Here is a 16,473-nt window from a genome sequence, read left to right as displayed (position 1 = left end):
TCGGGTCCCTGCTGGCTCTGGGCCCGGCGGCGGGTGCCCGCCGGCTGCCCGTTCGGCGTGGCTCTGGTCGTCTGCTGGGCGTGGGCTTTGGCTCCTCCGCTGGGGTCTCGGGCGGGGAGCTCTCTGGGCCCTCCCCTCGGGGGGTTGGGCGCGGGGGTGTGGGGGGGGTGGGGGGTGATGGGGTGGGGGGTCTGGGGGTTGGGGGTTGGATTGGTGGCGTGGTGCGCTGGGTCCTTGGCTCCTTGGGGCTTTCTCGGGTGTGTATGGGGGGGGCGATGGTTGCCTCTCGGTTTGGGATCTTGGGGGCGTTCGGGGGGCTGCTTGGCCGTGTGGTGGTCGCCGGGGGCCCCCGGGTTGCCCGCTCTTGCTGCTGGCCTGGCTGCTTCCGGGGCCCGGGGGCGGCTCGTGGGTTTTGCAGTGGCGGTTCTTGGAAATACATTTGTCATGGATGCACTGGCCTTGGGCTGTGGGATAACACTCATACTGGGCTCAACCACAGACACGTTGTTCCCAAATACCTGTTCTATGGAATTTCCACTCACTTCTTCCTCTGCTCACAGCCACCACCATTATTCCTAAGCCGCACACTGGTCACCAAACTGGCTTGATAACTCAACAATAAGCACAATATACACAACCACAATTTCACATCGCATCACTTGAAATCTATCGACTACTCCCCACCCATTCCATTTCCTATCTTGTATTCCTCTTCCCTGTTAACTTCCCCACCCCTCTCCAACCCCTCACCTTGGTGTAACACTGCCCTCTCTTTTTTTACATCCTCCCTTTAATAAAGTATTTCTTACCCTTCCCTAGGGAGGGCTGGTGATGGTCACAATTATGCAATGAAATAAATAAATTTATTTAATTGCAATAACAAAATATGCATTGCTGTTAAAAGATTGCACTTCTTGTAGTGTTAACCTTCGACAGAATGTGCAGACAAGAGAAAAAAAAATAAAAAAAAAAAAATAAAAAAAAAAATAAAAAATACTCAAACCCTACAGTGACCTCATCTTTTAAATGAGGCTTTGATAAATCATGTTTCTTAACTGTTTTGAGCGACTTTCCCAGCTTCAAAGATCTTAAAGTACTTTGTGTTTTCTAGATTTTCTTGGAAAAGGATATGCTGCAGGGGGTGGGTGTCATGTGTTCGAATGTGGGTTTTTTTTTCAGGATTTGTTAGGAGGAGGGGGGATGGGGAAGTTTTCCAACAGTTGGACTCCTGAAAAACACCAAAACCTATGTTCAATTTATAGTTCTAGGTATTTGTTAATACGGAATCATCATTTACATAATCATTATGCGTCATTTTATTATTTTCTACTACCTTGAACAGGTCATTAATAAACGTTATTAGCATATATTCCACCCTGTTTAGTTGAAGAGGTTTAATACTTATGTTAAGTAAGTCTTCCTGACTGCTATGTACTAAAACAACTCCCTAATCCTTCTTGAAAACAAGTCTGACTCACTTTTTTAAGAAACTGTGCTTTGTGATTGATTTATATGATCAAAGTTATGTCATGTTAGGGGAAGTGGAAAACTAATGTGACAAGGACAACATGCCAAGAGAGCCCCTCAGTATTCCGAAGAAAGAGAGGGTGATGATAGCAAAGGTGACAGAGGGAAAACAACTCCTAAAATAGGTTTCTTTGTAGGCCCGCAGAGCTCGCAGAGGAACATGACAAGTGTGCAAAGAAGGAGGGGGGCGGGGGGTGTAGGGGTTTAGAGTTGAAGCAATTTAGCTGGTGAGCACTACAGCTGTGGGCACAGGGCCCAAACCCTCAGTTTGGTGTGGGATCACAACAGGGGTTGAAATGTAGGAGGTTACGTGACTGCCATGCAGAAACAGATCCATGCTTACACAGGAGGGTCGACAAACGAACAAAGCTGGACTCAATCCATGATTTTCATGTCCTCTGTATCCCCATTCCCGTATATGTGTAGTTTTTCTTTTATGTTTGTTTTAATTAGTTCCCCATTAGCTATACTGCAAAAGCAGTAGCTATTCTTCTTGGGGTCCACATCACAGACTATATATGCATGACAGTTATGAAGTACAACAAACAGATTAGATAAGATATACAAATAATATTCACACAGAATTACAATATAACCAAAATAAAACACAATAACCGAAGCATACCCAATACATAACATTAACTGAAATACACACAACATAGAAATACAAAAATTAAAGTAAACTAATAATTGAGCAAAAATAAAACTCCATTGCATATTAAGATTCAGCCCACAATACGTAATTTAATTATATAATAGTTCTTATTCTTGAGTAAATATAAATCATGTAAGTCTTTTACAAAAATTAATGGTGTACATCAGGGTTTCTCAAATGGGGGTACGTGTACCCCTAGAGGTACGTGATGGCACTACACAGGGTACTTGAGTAGAGAGTAGAAAATTAACAAATAAAGTGATAAAAACTATAGAAATACGTCTATTCAGGTGCCACTAAATCAGTGTTTTTAAACCTTGGGATCGAGAACCCACACGGGGTCGCCTGGAGTTTAAAGGGGGTCGCTGAAATTTGGGAAAAATTCAAATATATTTTTACATTTTTCTTTTTTTATTAAAATAACACAATCTTGTATTTCTATACTTTCACTTTGTGAAATATAAATCTACTTAAACTAAAATGTAGTAAATGTACACCTGGACCCAGCTCTGCCAACGAACTCTCGAGGTCATCTCTACGGCAACGCCGTCCCACGTCATTGGCATTTGAGACAAACTGTGTGAGAGTCAGCAGCAGATTCTGAGTAAACAGGCTTATCTAGACGACCACTTTCACTCCTCTTACATCACTACGTATCCTGACTTTGTCACCGTCTTCTCTGGCTCCAACCCTTCCTCCCTCCCTCCTAGCAGTTAGCAGTAAGAGGCGTGCCGTAAGGGCAGCGTCACACTTTGGCTGACCTGTGAAATACCTATCCTAAAGACCAATTTCCTGTGCTAACGTGCTGTTGTATTGAAATTGAATGTTGTTGTGTTTGTTGGTTCTTGCTGCAATGTTGCTAAAAAGTTTTTTCATGATCCCAAACTCTGCCCCTCTCTACAATGGGCCTAGTTTGGTTTTTGCCTTTTTTACCTCTTCTTCTTACCCATTGTTATCGTCGCATTATCATCTAAATAAGGGGCGCCGCCCTTGTGGCCAACCACAGTTCTCCTGCTCCTGTGCTCCCATGTTATAAATGTTACGACTCTTAAAAAAATTTGTGTTATCACTCGTTCATTCCATCATTATTCTCTATAGTTTTTTTAAATGATAAATTGTTTTCTAAGCAAAATGTTGTAGTTGGACAAATGGGGTTCCTGAATTCAGAAATAAGAGAAATGGGGTATTAAGCCAAAAAAGTTTGATAACCACTGGTATACATGCTTGAAATCAAGAAGAGTGGCACAGATTTTCCACACAGGCATTTTACCCTGTGTGTGTGCTTTATTATCAACTTCTCTCTCTCTTAGTATTTAAAACATCTGACATTTTTCTCCCAGTGTCAGGTCACATTTAAATCCTCCGCTAGCCTGTTCTTAGCTGAGCATCAATCCAGTCCTTCCAATCCACCCATCGCTCTTTCGGCCTGACCCAGGGTAACTATGTAGCGTAGGGAAAGAAACCACCAGCCCACTGGTCTTAGCTGTACTCATCAGAGCTGCCCCTTCGAGAGTCCAGCCATTTTTTACTTTCACGCCTGATCTTTTTTCCATGAGGGCTTTGTGAGCTAACAGCCAGCAGGCGAATGCTAGTCGTGAGGAGAGATGAGGGCGGTGGGTTTGTTTGACGTGTGTGTGAAAAAGAAAAAGGAGAGGTTTGTATATGTTGTTATCAAAAACAGAGGCAAAAAAGAAGCCTTTAGTGAAGTCACATGGTGTGATTGTGTAACTTTTGTTGTGTAATGAACCACAGACCAGGTTTTGTGTGCACATACAACAGTGGTTTCGTAAAATGTTTCCCAGTGATTCACTTTGACAGCAAACACAGGAAATTTCTAAATTAATTCAATCCAACTTGACGTCATTACAATTCCTAGTTTATTGTACGTTGATACCTCCATATATGACGTACTGTGTAGAACTCCACCACTTTTAAGACCATTAATAAACAAAGCAGGATATTATGACCACACACATCCATTGTTTGTTAAAACAAAACTTATGAAATTTAAAGATATTTATTGCACAAAAGGCAAGATTGGAACTAAAACAAAGATGTGTCTGTTCTAGGGGTTGAATTGTAAAATAATGTCGATAAAATGAGTGACACACTATTTTCAAAAAGAAAATGTCACAATATGTTTTAGGTAGTTATGTAAAGCACTATAAATATGTTTGTAAGAAGTGTTCTTTGTTAAATGATGTGTGTTTATATACACTGTATATACACAGTACAATATATCTACTGTATATATATGTATGTCAGAATCAGAAAATACTTTATTAAACCCAGAGGTATAATTAGAACGGCATATTAAAAAACAAAAAACTACACTAATTAAATGTGCAGATGAAAGATACAGTGCAAAAATAATAATAATGAATACAAATAAATAAAAGTATATGTATATATTGATACATTTTTGTTTTATTGCTATCTTTGCTTTTAATGTATCTTCGACATGAGACCATTGTATTTGATCCTGTGGATCTGCATAAAGTCGTCTGAGTCAGTGTTTTATTAAACAGCTGTACTGAAAACTTTGATTTGCATCTTTTTTCCAGTGTACAAGTCACCCGAGTATGAATCTCTGGGCTTTGAGCTCACAGTGGAGCGTCTGGTTTCCATCGGTTATCCCCAGGAGCTGCTCAGCTTTGTGTACGACCCCACATTTCCAACCAGGTACAAACATCACCTCACTTCATAAAACATTACACATCTCAGTATACCACAGCACAGGAAACATCTGATGGTTTATTTTGGGCAAAACGTTTCATTCTCACTTTTAGGGGTCTTGTGTTTGACACCATGTATGGAAACCTGCTGAAGGTGGATGCTTATGGTAATATTCTGGTCTGCGTCCATGGTTTCAACTTCCTACGAGGGTGAGGTTTTATTTAGCTTTTTGCTACTCTTTCTAAAAAGTAACTAAACCCCCAAACCATTTTTTTCTGCTGAAAACAAATTTATTTGGTGTGAAGTTGTGTTGATCCAACTCGATTTTTCAAAGTATTATCATTTGGCATATTTTGTTGTAAAACTTTAAGAGTGACTGCCCTCTATGGGTTGAAACACTGCTATTACAATCGATTTAGCTATTGGCCGAGAATGGTTTGATGGCTTCTTACGCCACGAACCACCACTGTTGGCCCTGCCCCTCCCCCATTCTTTTGAGTATAGGTTGGATTGAGAGAATTGCGAATAAAAAGATATAGTGACTATTGAGTCGCTTGTTAACGTAGCAGAAATTGTTCGTTAACACTTTTATACATAAAGGCTGACATTATCTGTCATTATTATGACACACCTGTCGTTAGCATGAATTAGGTGTCATGAAGGTTGTCATTAAAGGGCCCATGTTAAATTAAATCAAATTTCGGTGCTTTAAACATCGTCAAAGTGCTATTTGGGCTTCATACACATGCCCAAAGTGTTTTTTTCATTGATTCCATCAATCCTTTCTTACTGCCGGGCGAGTCCAAACACCTCGCTCCAATTTGATGACGCGTTCCCACTTTGATGACAAATTTGACACAGCACTGAGCTAGAGAAGCCACACCTCCAGGAAGCTCTCTGCCGTGATTAACATGTAAACAAACACGCCCACGAAGGTGAGCATTTCAGCGTGCTATGTATGTATTTTCTATAGTCTATGTATGTACCGGTGACCACCACGCCCCCACGCTCTGTCTTGTATTTATAAAGCAGTATGACCTCGGCTACGGAGTGGGTGGGAGGAGGGTGGGCCGTCCTCTGGCCCTATGTCACCTTGCGGCGAGTAGGAAGTCAGTGTCCCGTCTTTAGATACGTCCACTCATGAATATGCATAAGTAGGATGCAAATCAGCCTGTTTGTGTAGAGTTGCTCAGAAAGTCACTTTTCAGAGGCTAAAATTCTGGAATGAGTTTGGGAAAATAAACCTCAAATACTATGTTTTTGGGGTTCTTAGAACAAATGGAGATGGGTGAAAAATAGCTTGACATAGGACCTTTAAGTGTCGTTAATTACCCTAACCTTTCATTACCCAAACCCCTAACCTACCTAACTCAAAAAATGCCAACCTAACTCCAAAGGTGTCACAACTTAATGACACCTTATTCATGCTAATGACAGATAATGTCCATGTAATGTCAACCTTACTTTACTTGAAGTTTGCATGATACCAATTCTTCTTTATAGATTTTGTAAAATAATCTGCTCCTGGAGTCCCACCCAGAACCAAGACGATTTTTTAATTTCCAACTTAAACACCCTACTTCCAAAACCTCGGGGTTTAGTTACTCTTTAATTTAGAAATACATTTACATCCACAGAGAAATTGGTAGGAACCACAATCTTTGCATTTTTCTCTTCTTGAAGCCCTGAGATCCGTGAAAGATACCCCAACAAGTTCATCCAGAGAGGCGACACAGAACGTTTTTATATCCTTAACACACTCTTCAACCTCCCGGGTAAGGCCTGAGCTTATCAAACAGAACATGGTAAAACCTTTCAAGTAAAACCACAACAAAGCACTGATGTGCTGGATTGAAATGCAACACATTAGATGCTTTGTGATCTTGTAACAAGGAGAATGAATTCACTGTTTTTGTTCTCTCCAGAAACCTACCTATTTGCCTGCCTTGTGGATTTCTTCTCTAACTGTGACAGGTATTCAAGGTGAGGAACTTTCTAATACATTTTCTGTCACAACACGTTTCGGGGCAACACTGGTTCCAGAACAGGACCTCAAGCATGGGAGGGTACCAGTTTCTCACCTCTAATCTCTGCTGATCATTTTTAATTGGTGAATCAATGGAAGACTAGTCAAAGAATTGTTGTATTTGCAATCACACTAATGATGTTCCTCCTTTTTAAATTAATACAATGCATTGATTCCTCTTAAGAAAGAAATGAAATGAACTTACTGAAATCATTTTTAATCAACAGAGAAAATATTATCTTACAATGACAAGGAAATCTCCTAAGATGAGGAAATTTAGCGGCCTGTAATTTAAAATCTTTTTGAGGATGTAATCTAGAATGGCTGCATGTCCTTTGTCCTCTGAAACCTGGTTGTTGGTCTTTTAGGGGGAGAATGCTTTCCTGTTTGGCTGGGGACCCCTCCAACAAGGGAAGGCTTTCCCATTTAAAAGCAAACAAAAGAACAAATGTCATGTTTCTGAAAATCCTCGGTAAAAATGCGGCCTGTCCGGTGGCTGTGTGCTTGTGTGTCTTTGTTCCACTCCCCCAGCTGTGAGACAGGCTTCAAGGACGGAGACCTCTTCATGTCCTACAAGAGCATGTTCCAGGATGTGCGAGACGCCGTCGATTGGGTCCACTTCAAGGTAAATAAAAAAAGATTCTACTGACGAAAGCTCATACTTTATATCAGTGGTTCTCAAACTTTTTTGGCTCAAGTACCCTTTTCTCTTATTCCTCAATCCAAGTACCCCCTTTCTCTGACAACGACAATTGGCGCAGAACACTGTGAAAAACCTGCTATTCAGCATATTGATGGAATGATTGAGTGATAACACATTTTAAAGAATCTCATTTTGTAAATAAGTGGAATGAAACAGTATGTAGTGCTTCCTGAATAGATTTATTCCAATAGTTTTTATAATTTCCTGTCATCTCCCTCTTGGTGTGGGACCAAGGCTGTCCCTTATATTTTCAGTTAATGTTCTAATCAAGATTATTTCCATCATCATTATTATGATGATAATTTTGAACTAGAAATAAACATGATAAAACCCCATATTTTTAATGCTTTCATTTGTTAATTTTCTACTCTCTCTCTTTCAAGAACCCCCTGTAGCGCCATCGCATACCCCCATTTAAGAAATACTGCTTTATACAATATGACAAAAAATGTTATCAAAGTAATTAAAGTTAATTTTAAATGTTATCTTTTATCTACATTCACGTAGATTATGACCCCTTTTGCCTTCTTTTTATTGAAATTAAAGGGGACATATGCTATTTTTCACCCATCTCCATTTGTTCTAAGAACCCCAACAAGGCAAGGCAAGGCAAGGCAAATTTATTTATATAGCGCATTTCATACTCAAGGCAACTCAATGTGCTTTACATGATAAAACATTCAATTGTTTAAAATCAATAAGAACATTTAAATCAATAAGAACATTTAAATCAATAAGAACATTTAAAATCATCAGTAAAATCAATTACATCAACATGACAAAAAATCTCTCTCTCAATCATATGCAGTAGAGAAAAAAAGTGCCTTTAACTTTGATTTAAAAATGTTCACATTAGATACTGACTTCAGCTCCGCTGGCAGTTTGTTCCACTTCTTTGCAGCATAACAACTAAAAGCAGCATCACCATGTTTACTGTGAACTCTGGGCTCCACTATCTGATCTGTGTCCATAGATCTGAGAGACCTGCTGGGTTCATACCTGACTAACATGTCACTGATGTATTCTGGACCAAACCCATTCACAGATTTATACACCAGCAGCAGAACTTTAAAGTCTATTCTGAGGCTGACTGGGAGCCAGTGTAAAGACTTTAAAACTGGAGTAATGTGCTCTGACCTCTTTGTTCTGGTTAAGACCCGAGCTGCAGCGTTCTGAACCAGCTGTAGCTGTTTGATGCTCTTTTGGGGGATTCCTGTCAGAAGACCATTACAATAGTCCAGTCTGCTGGAGATAAAAGCATGGACCAGTTTCTCCTGGTCTTTCTGAGCCATTAAACCTTTCACTCTGGAGATGTTCTTTAGGTGGTAGAAGGCTGTTTTTGTGATAGATTTGATCTGACTGCTGAATGTAAGATCTGAGTCAATCAGAACACCAAGGTTTTTGACTTGGTCTTTAGCTTTTAAAGATCGAGACTCAAGATAATTGCTGACAGCAGTCCTCTTTTCCTTGTTACCAAAGACAATCACCTCCGTCTTGTCATGGTTTAGTTGAAGGAAGTTTTCACTCATCCAGCAGTTTACTTTTTCTAAACAGTCACACAACACCTCAATGGGACCATGGTCATCTGGGTTCAGTGATAGATATAGTTGTGTGTCATCTGCATAGCTCTGATAATCAACCTTACAGTTCTGTAAAATTTGTCCTAAAGGAAGCATGTAAAGGTTAAACAGAAGGGGTCCAAGAACAGATCCCTGAGGAACCCCACAGGACATTGGTAATCTGTCAGATTCAAAGTTTCCAATGCTTACAAAATAGCTTCGCTCCTCCAAGTATGACTTAAACCATTGCATTACTTTTCCATTCAGTCCAACCCATGTTTGCAATCTGTGCAACAAAATTGTATGATCTACAGTGTCAAATGCAGCACTTAGATCCAACAGAATGAGAACAGATACTTTTCCTGAATCAGTGTTCAACCTTATGTCATTGATCACTTTGATAAGAGCAGTTTCAGTGCTGTGATGAGAACGAAAACCTGACTGAAATTTATCAAATATTTTGTTGAATGTTAAGAATTGACTCAGTTGGTTGAAGACCACCTTCTCAATGATCTTGGCCATGAATGGAAGGTTGCTGATTGGTCTATAGTTAGCCAGTATAGAGGCATCCAGTGTTCTCTTTTTTAACAGCGGTTTCACAGCAGCTACTTTCAGGGATTTTGGTACGGTGCCTGATTGGAATGAGCAGTTAATTATCTGACACAAATCAGTGACAATTGACTTTACAACAGTTTTAAAGAAGTTTGAGGGTATTGTGTCAAGGCAACACGTTGATGGATTCAGCTGCTGAACAGTCTCCTCTATTGTTTTTGGGTTCACTGTAATAAACTCTAACATTGTAGTTGACTCATCCCTCAGTGGTTGAAGCTGTTCAAGCTTTTTGTGATTTTGCTGGTTTGTTCTGATGTTTGACCTTATTGATTGTATTTTTTCGTTGAAATATACAGCAAATTCATTGCATTTTCCAGCTGACAGTAATTCAGGGGCTATCTGATCTGGGGGGGTTGTGAGCTTTTTAATTACAGAAAACAACGTGCGAGAGTTGTTGACATTTTTGGCAATAATTTCAGAAAAGTATTGCTGCCTTGCTTTGAACAAGCCATCATTGAATTTTCGCAGACTTATTTTGTACAGTTCTAGATGAATTTGGAGTTTTGTTGATCTCCATTTACGCTCAGCTCTTCTACAGTCAGATTTCAAATTCTGCATTATCTCAGTCCTCCTCCAAGGTGTTTTCTGTGTGTTTGATTTTCTCTTAGTTTTGGTTGGAGCCACCACATCTATGACATTACAGACGTTTCTATTATACTCATCCAGAAGATCATCAACTGTCTCAGCACTCAATGTTGGTGTCATTGCTATGGCTTCCATAAACTGTGCACTTGTGTTCTCATTTATGTACCTTTTCTTTAAACACACATAACTAGGGGGAACAGATGTTACAGTCTCTAGGTCAAAAAAGACACAGAAATGATCAGATAGAGCTAAGTCTCTTACATCAACAGCAGAGATATCAACACCTTTAGAGATAACCAGATCCAAAGTGTGACCTTGAGTGTGTGTCGGACCAGTCACATGTTGTGTAAGACCAAAAGTATCCATTAAAGCATACAGTTCTTTGGCAGTATTGTCCATGTTATTGTCTACATGAATATTTAAGTCACCTGTTATTATTAAAAAGTTGTATTCTGTGCATACAACTGACAGCAGTTCAGCAAACTCATCCATGAATTCTCCAGAATATTTTGGGGGTCTATAAACGACTAAAAACAGAACTCTTGAATCACCCTTCAGTAAGAATGACATATATTCAAAGGAGATAAAATCACCAAATGTTATTTCTTTGCACTGAAATATTGATTTAAAAATGGCAGCAACTCCACCACCTTTCCTGCAAGTACGACACTTATTTAAATAAATAAAGTCTTGTGGTGCACTTTCATTGAGAATAGTATTACTGATACCATCATTCAACCATGTTTCATTGAGAAATAAAAAGTCCAAGTGATGTGTCAAAACAATATCATTAATTAGTAGTGACTTGTTAACAAGAGATCTAACATTAAGAAGAGCTAATTTTAAAGACTTTACTGGAGACACTGGTGGACTTTTTGGATGACATGTTATAGGAGTCAAATTTTTATCTCTATAAAGCTTTTTGCTTTTCTTTAATTTCACAATTTTACCTGTGTTACCTGTCACCACAGGAATTAAAGAAGCTGCATTAACTCCATAGGGCCCTGACAAACATAGTATTTGAGGTTTATTTTCCCAAACTCGCTTGTTTTCTGGAGTTTTAGCCCTCTGAAAAGTGATTGACTGCACACAACAGTTGATCACTAGCAATTTTTTTTTTTTGCTATTCAAACACTATTTTAGCATTTTAGCAGCTATTGTGATTGTGAGTAAAAAAGAACACTGTTTTTGAAGTGTGTGCACCAGCAGCACCATAAGCAACAGCAGCAGCAGCATCATAGGTAACAGCAGCATAAGCAGCAGCTGCTTCAAATGCTTACCAAAGCTGCTACATTGCTTTCTTGTCATTTCCTCTAGTGATTACAGGATTAGTCGATTCAAGGTGATAGTCCACGGTTTTGTCCAACCGCTGCGTTGAATTCTGTCACAAATATGTCAGATCATCTCAAAGGCGAAACAATTCCCGACAGTGTTGCCAGATTTGTGGTTTGTGTTTGGGCTGGTTTTTATTGGAATGGGCGGGTTGTAAGATGCTATTGGGCTGGAAACTGTCAATTTGATCTGGCTATACTGATTCCCAATTTAGCTTATGATGTCACAAGTGTAGAAAATTTGAAATGGAGCACTTTTCTCTGTGTTGTAAGACTTACACATACCACAAACAAAGGACTGGATGGGTTTATTTCATATTTTGTGTGGCAGTGAACACTGCAAAAGTGGGTTTTTTCTAATATGTCCCCTTTAAAATGCATAGTAATCAACTCTCACGCACTTACATTCAGACTCACACCGTTTCAGTGTAAGAACATGAAATAAGATAAAAGTAAAAAATACTAAGGAAACAACTGCTCTCTATTTACAAATTTACAATACAGTAAAAATAACTGACAGCATCAAACAATTATTTATAACTTTGATTTATAGCTGCGGAGACAAACATTTTTCATCAGATAAATCTAGAGTGTAGGCCTCATAGATCAATAAATGTGTTGAAGTGTCCTTGGGCAAGACACTGAACCCTAAGTTGCTCCCAGTGGTTGACCAGCGCTTTGCATGGCAGCTCTGTCCCATTGGTGTGTGAATGTGAATGAGTGGATATGTAAAGCACTTTGTGACCTCTGTCTGTGAAAGCTGCTATAGAAATAAAACATTACTTATTACTTACTTGGCATAATTCAGCTAAAACTGGCCCAAATATGTTGCAAGATGTGGCCCATGCACATCCGTATGCTATCTAGCTTGCGATTAATTAATTACTGAAAAATAAAGCACAAAAACACTGCGTCTTGTGTCAAATATTGTTATGCAATTAATTTAGATTAATCAAGATTAATTACAAATACTCTATTTCATTACTTTACTTTTTAATCTAGTCCCACCCCTAGTAAAAACACTTGAATATATCCGTCTACAGGACTCCACATCCCACAATGCAATGCGCAAAACTTTTCAGACAATGTCAACAAACCAAGTGCTTATAGTGAAACTGAAAACAAACTTTTGAGCGGCAATTTCATCCTTTTGCATCTTTCTTTTTTTTGGATCTTTCGGTCTATGAGGCCTACACTACGTCTTCATCTGATTAAAAATGCTATTTTTCAGCAGATTTAGGGTAAATAACCAACCATTTCTGCTTTACAGCTTAGTAAACTCTTACATGATCATAAAAATGCTGAACCACAGAAAAATGACAGGTTTACCAATGTTTACCACTAACATTGTCTACGCTCTTTTTCTGTCTGACGTTACAGGGCACTTTGAAGGAGAAGACCGTTGAAAACCTGGAGAAGTACGTCGTGAAAGATGTAGGTGGTTCACGCTCATTCAGCAGAGTGTCTAAAGACTGCTTCTTAAGCGTTAAGCTGTTTTCTGTTTCCCCACCAGGGAAAGCTTCCTCTTCTTCTCAGCCGAATGAACGAAGTGGCCAAGGTGTTCTTAGCGACCAACAGTGACTATAAATACACAGAGGTAAGTTTTGCTTCTCAAAATAATGCTGATGTGATCATATTGGGTAAAAATTGTCACTTTTCGATGCTGATAAAGTGAAAACAAGACCAACTGTATGCGTTTGTGTTCCTTTCACACAGAAAATCATGACCTACCTGTTTGACTTCCCACATGGCCCAAAGGTAACTCTCATCCAGGGTTGGGGTCAATTGTAATTGTGTAATTCATTACAATTATGATGTAATTATAATTGTAATCATGACTGAAATAATTTCTTGCTGTGGTAATCGTAATTGAATTGCAATTGAGTTCAGAAAATTGACTTCAGAATTGTAATTGGCATGGAAATTCTATAAAAACTGTCAATTACAATTCAAATAAACACAAAACTGTGGAACCATGTTACATTTCTATGGCTTACATATAGGTAACAATTAATAAAATAAATTTCAAGTTTACCTGTCAGTTCTCTTTAGGGTCATTTTACTATTTTAAAAATGTAAATATGGTTATACTGAGAGGAAAAAAAGGCTCAGATGCCCACACCAAAAATATTAATACCAATATTTTCATTGATTAGGAAGCCTAACAAGGTAACCAAGATATGAGAAACAAATTGAATGATAGATGATATTTTTTTAGTTTTTTACAGCTGATTTAATACATGGGTCAAACTTAGCCGTATAAGAGATGCTAAGAAGAAGCTAACACAAGAGGAAAGTTACGTTTTATGGGATTATTTAGTATTTCAGTATTTGTGATTATTTGTAATTGAACTTTATTAATTAAGAACGTAATTGTAATTGACTTTCAGGGGAAACAAAATATCAGTCATCGCAATCATAATTGAGTTGTAATTGAACATGGATAGTTGAAGACGTAATTGTAATTTAAAAATGTAATCGACCCCAACCCCTGCTCTCAACCACCTCCATCCTTTCTACATTTCATCTAAATGTGAAACGTCATTGGGGGGGACTACTTCTTGAGTCTGGAGTCTGTTCCACATTCTATTTGTCTGTGTGTTTGTTTTCCACACCAGCCGGGGACGTCCCACCGGCCTTGGAAGTCCTACTTTGATCTGATCCTGGTGGACGCCAGGAAACCCATGTTCTTCGGAGAGGGTACAGTGCTCAGACAAGTCGACACAGTGAGCGAAACTCTCATGTCCACACACACACACACAGGCATGTACATACTCACACAGATAAAGAGAAGAAAGTATTAATAGCATCATGAGAACGCTGAAGGCATGTTGGAGCTTCACTAAACCAGTTTCTTATCACAGACATTACCACCAGCAGACTGAACAAAATCTAATTGTGAATTCCTGCAAGTTTTTTTTTGTTCTAAATGTATCATTATTTATTTAGTTATATATATTTTTGAATTCTTTTTGTATTGTTTCTTTATTTTCTTTTCTAGCTCCCATAAGTATTATTAGGTGGTGGTACTGTCACTAGGGAAGTTATTATTAAAGTATGTTTAAATTTTAAAAATGTTAAAAAAATAAATAAAATCTGTTCCTAGTCTAATTATAGGAAGCCTTGCAAAATATTTGGTAAACCATTTATATTTAGGGGGTCCACATCAAGGTTGACAGTTTTTCATATGCCCCATTATGAGTGATTTTTACATTAAAGCATTTGTCTTATTTTTTTGCTGGAATAAATTATATATTGTATATATGTATGTTTTGGATAATGAAGCTTAATAAGGCACTATTGGCACATTTACACAATTAGCATAATGAACTGATGATCTAGCAGTAATTTCTAAATTAATTTGTAATTTGTGTTTTCTTATGTTCTTTAGGAAAATAACAAAATAATGCATATTTTCTGATATTGGTGTTTTTTTTCCATTGGCTTGGCGGACCCCATAAACAATGATATAATTGGCTAATATTTTGCCTGGTTATGTTTTTATGGTATTGGAACACATTTAGATTGGGGACATAAATACTGTATTTTGTAAACTACATTTTTTTAATGTGGGGTTTGATGCACCCTAATATATATAATATTGAAGATCAGAGGTACCAATGTTTATTTTCTCTTTAATTTAATTCACATTGTTTTACTTTACTTTCACGATGTTGATTGTTGTAATGTGAATGCTGAAAAATGTGGATCTTGCATTCTTCAATAGAAAAATATGAATAAAAATAAATTATGACACCAAACATCTTTTAAATGTCTTATTTTCACTCAGTATAGGTTTATTTTGTGTGTCTTTTTTGACATTACTATAAAGTAGTGTGCTCATCTTTTACATTTGATTTTTCTTCATCTCTTTCCTTTTTATCTCGGATAATTTCCCACAGTTCCTCTCTTAAACTTAAACTAGTATTATGTTGTTTGATTATAGACCACAGGCCGACTAAAGATAGGAACCTACACCGGACCTTTGCAGCACGGCATCGTTTACTCTGGAGGTGAGAGTCAAATCACACATTTCACTGGACCTTGTTCTTAGAACTGAGCAAAGTCAGAATGTAGGATTTATGACACGCCATCACCCAACCAGGTTCCTCAGACATTGTGTGTGACCTGCTGGGAGCCAAAGGGAAGGACATCGTGTACATCGGGGATCACATCTTTGGAGACATTCTCAAGTCCAAGAAACGCCAAGGCTGGAGAACTTTCCTGGTAATACCAGAGCTGGCCCAGGAGCTGCACGTGTGGACCGACAAGAGCTGTGAGTGTGGACAAAACACAACACATCAACATTACAATGTAGTAGGGCTGTCCTCATAACACTTTAACATTTGATACAATACCCGTATTACTGCTTTGACCCATCCAATATCAGCATGAATCATACTTTTATTGCTTCTATTGTAGTGTGGAATGTGATATTACTCAGAGAGCAATAGTCAGCTGCAGTAGGCATGAATAAAACACTGAAAAATATCCTCAATAAATCCTATAAAAACATATATATATATATATATATATATATATTTATTTGAACGTGTTCATCATGTGAAAAGTACAGAGAACAATGAAATTCTTACTTTGTTGCCCACACTGGATACCACAAAGATTAAAAATAAAGAAGTATAATCATATTTTGTGAAGTAAATAATTATATATATATGTGCATATAAAAATATTATATATATAATAATATCTTTATTTTATATAGCACTTTTCCAAAAACTCAGACACTTGACAATGAAAGTACAGACAATAAAAAGAAAAAGATTACATGTAATAAT

At 38.1% G+C, this 16,473-nt stretch overlaps 1 protein-coding gene across 4 annotated transcripts in view; it reads left to right on the top strand.

The window, feature by feature from the left end:
• Positions 1–16,473, top strand: part of nt5c2b (5'-nucleotidase, cytosolic IIb) — a 42,143-nt gene that overhangs the window by 17,933 nt on the left and 7,737 nt on the right. For 2 of the 4 annotated variants that reach the window (XM_028459335.1, XM_028459353.1), the window contains 11 exons: positions 4,747–4,864; positions 4,972–5,067; positions 6,542–6,633; positions 6,784–6,841; positions 7,416–7,509; positions 13,055–13,108; positions 13,188–13,271; positions 13,391–13,432; positions 14,293–14,400; positions 15,621–15,687; positions 15,780–15,950. In XM_028459335.1, coding sequence (XP_028315136.1) covers positions 4,747–4,864; positions 4,972–5,067; positions 6,542–6,633; positions 6,784–6,841; positions 7,416–7,509; positions 13,055–13,108; positions 13,188–13,271; positions 13,391–13,432; positions 14,293–14,400; positions 15,621–15,687; positions 15,780–15,950 — 984 coding nt within the window. Of the gene's footprint in view, positions 1–4,746; positions 4,865–4,971; positions 5,068–6,541; positions 6,634–6,783; positions 6,842–7,252; positions 7,510–13,054; positions 13,109–13,187; positions 13,272–13,390; positions 13,433–14,292; positions 14,401–15,620; positions 15,688–15,779; positions 15,951–16,473 lie in introns of those variants that run through there. The other 2 variants (XM_028459345.1, XM_028459363.1) reach the window with 2 other exon arrangements.

The sequence above is a fragment of the Gouania willdenowi genome, chromosome 1 (genome assembly GCF_900634775.1).
Source record: "Gouania willdenowi chromosome 1, fGouWil2.1, whole genome shotgun sequence".
NCBI lineage: Eukaryota > Metazoa > Chordata > Actinopteri > Blenniiformes > Gobiesocidae > Gouania > Gouania willdenowi.
The sequence above is the reverse complement of the archived record's forward strand: the minus strand, read 5'-3'. Positions and strand labels throughout refer to the sequence as shown.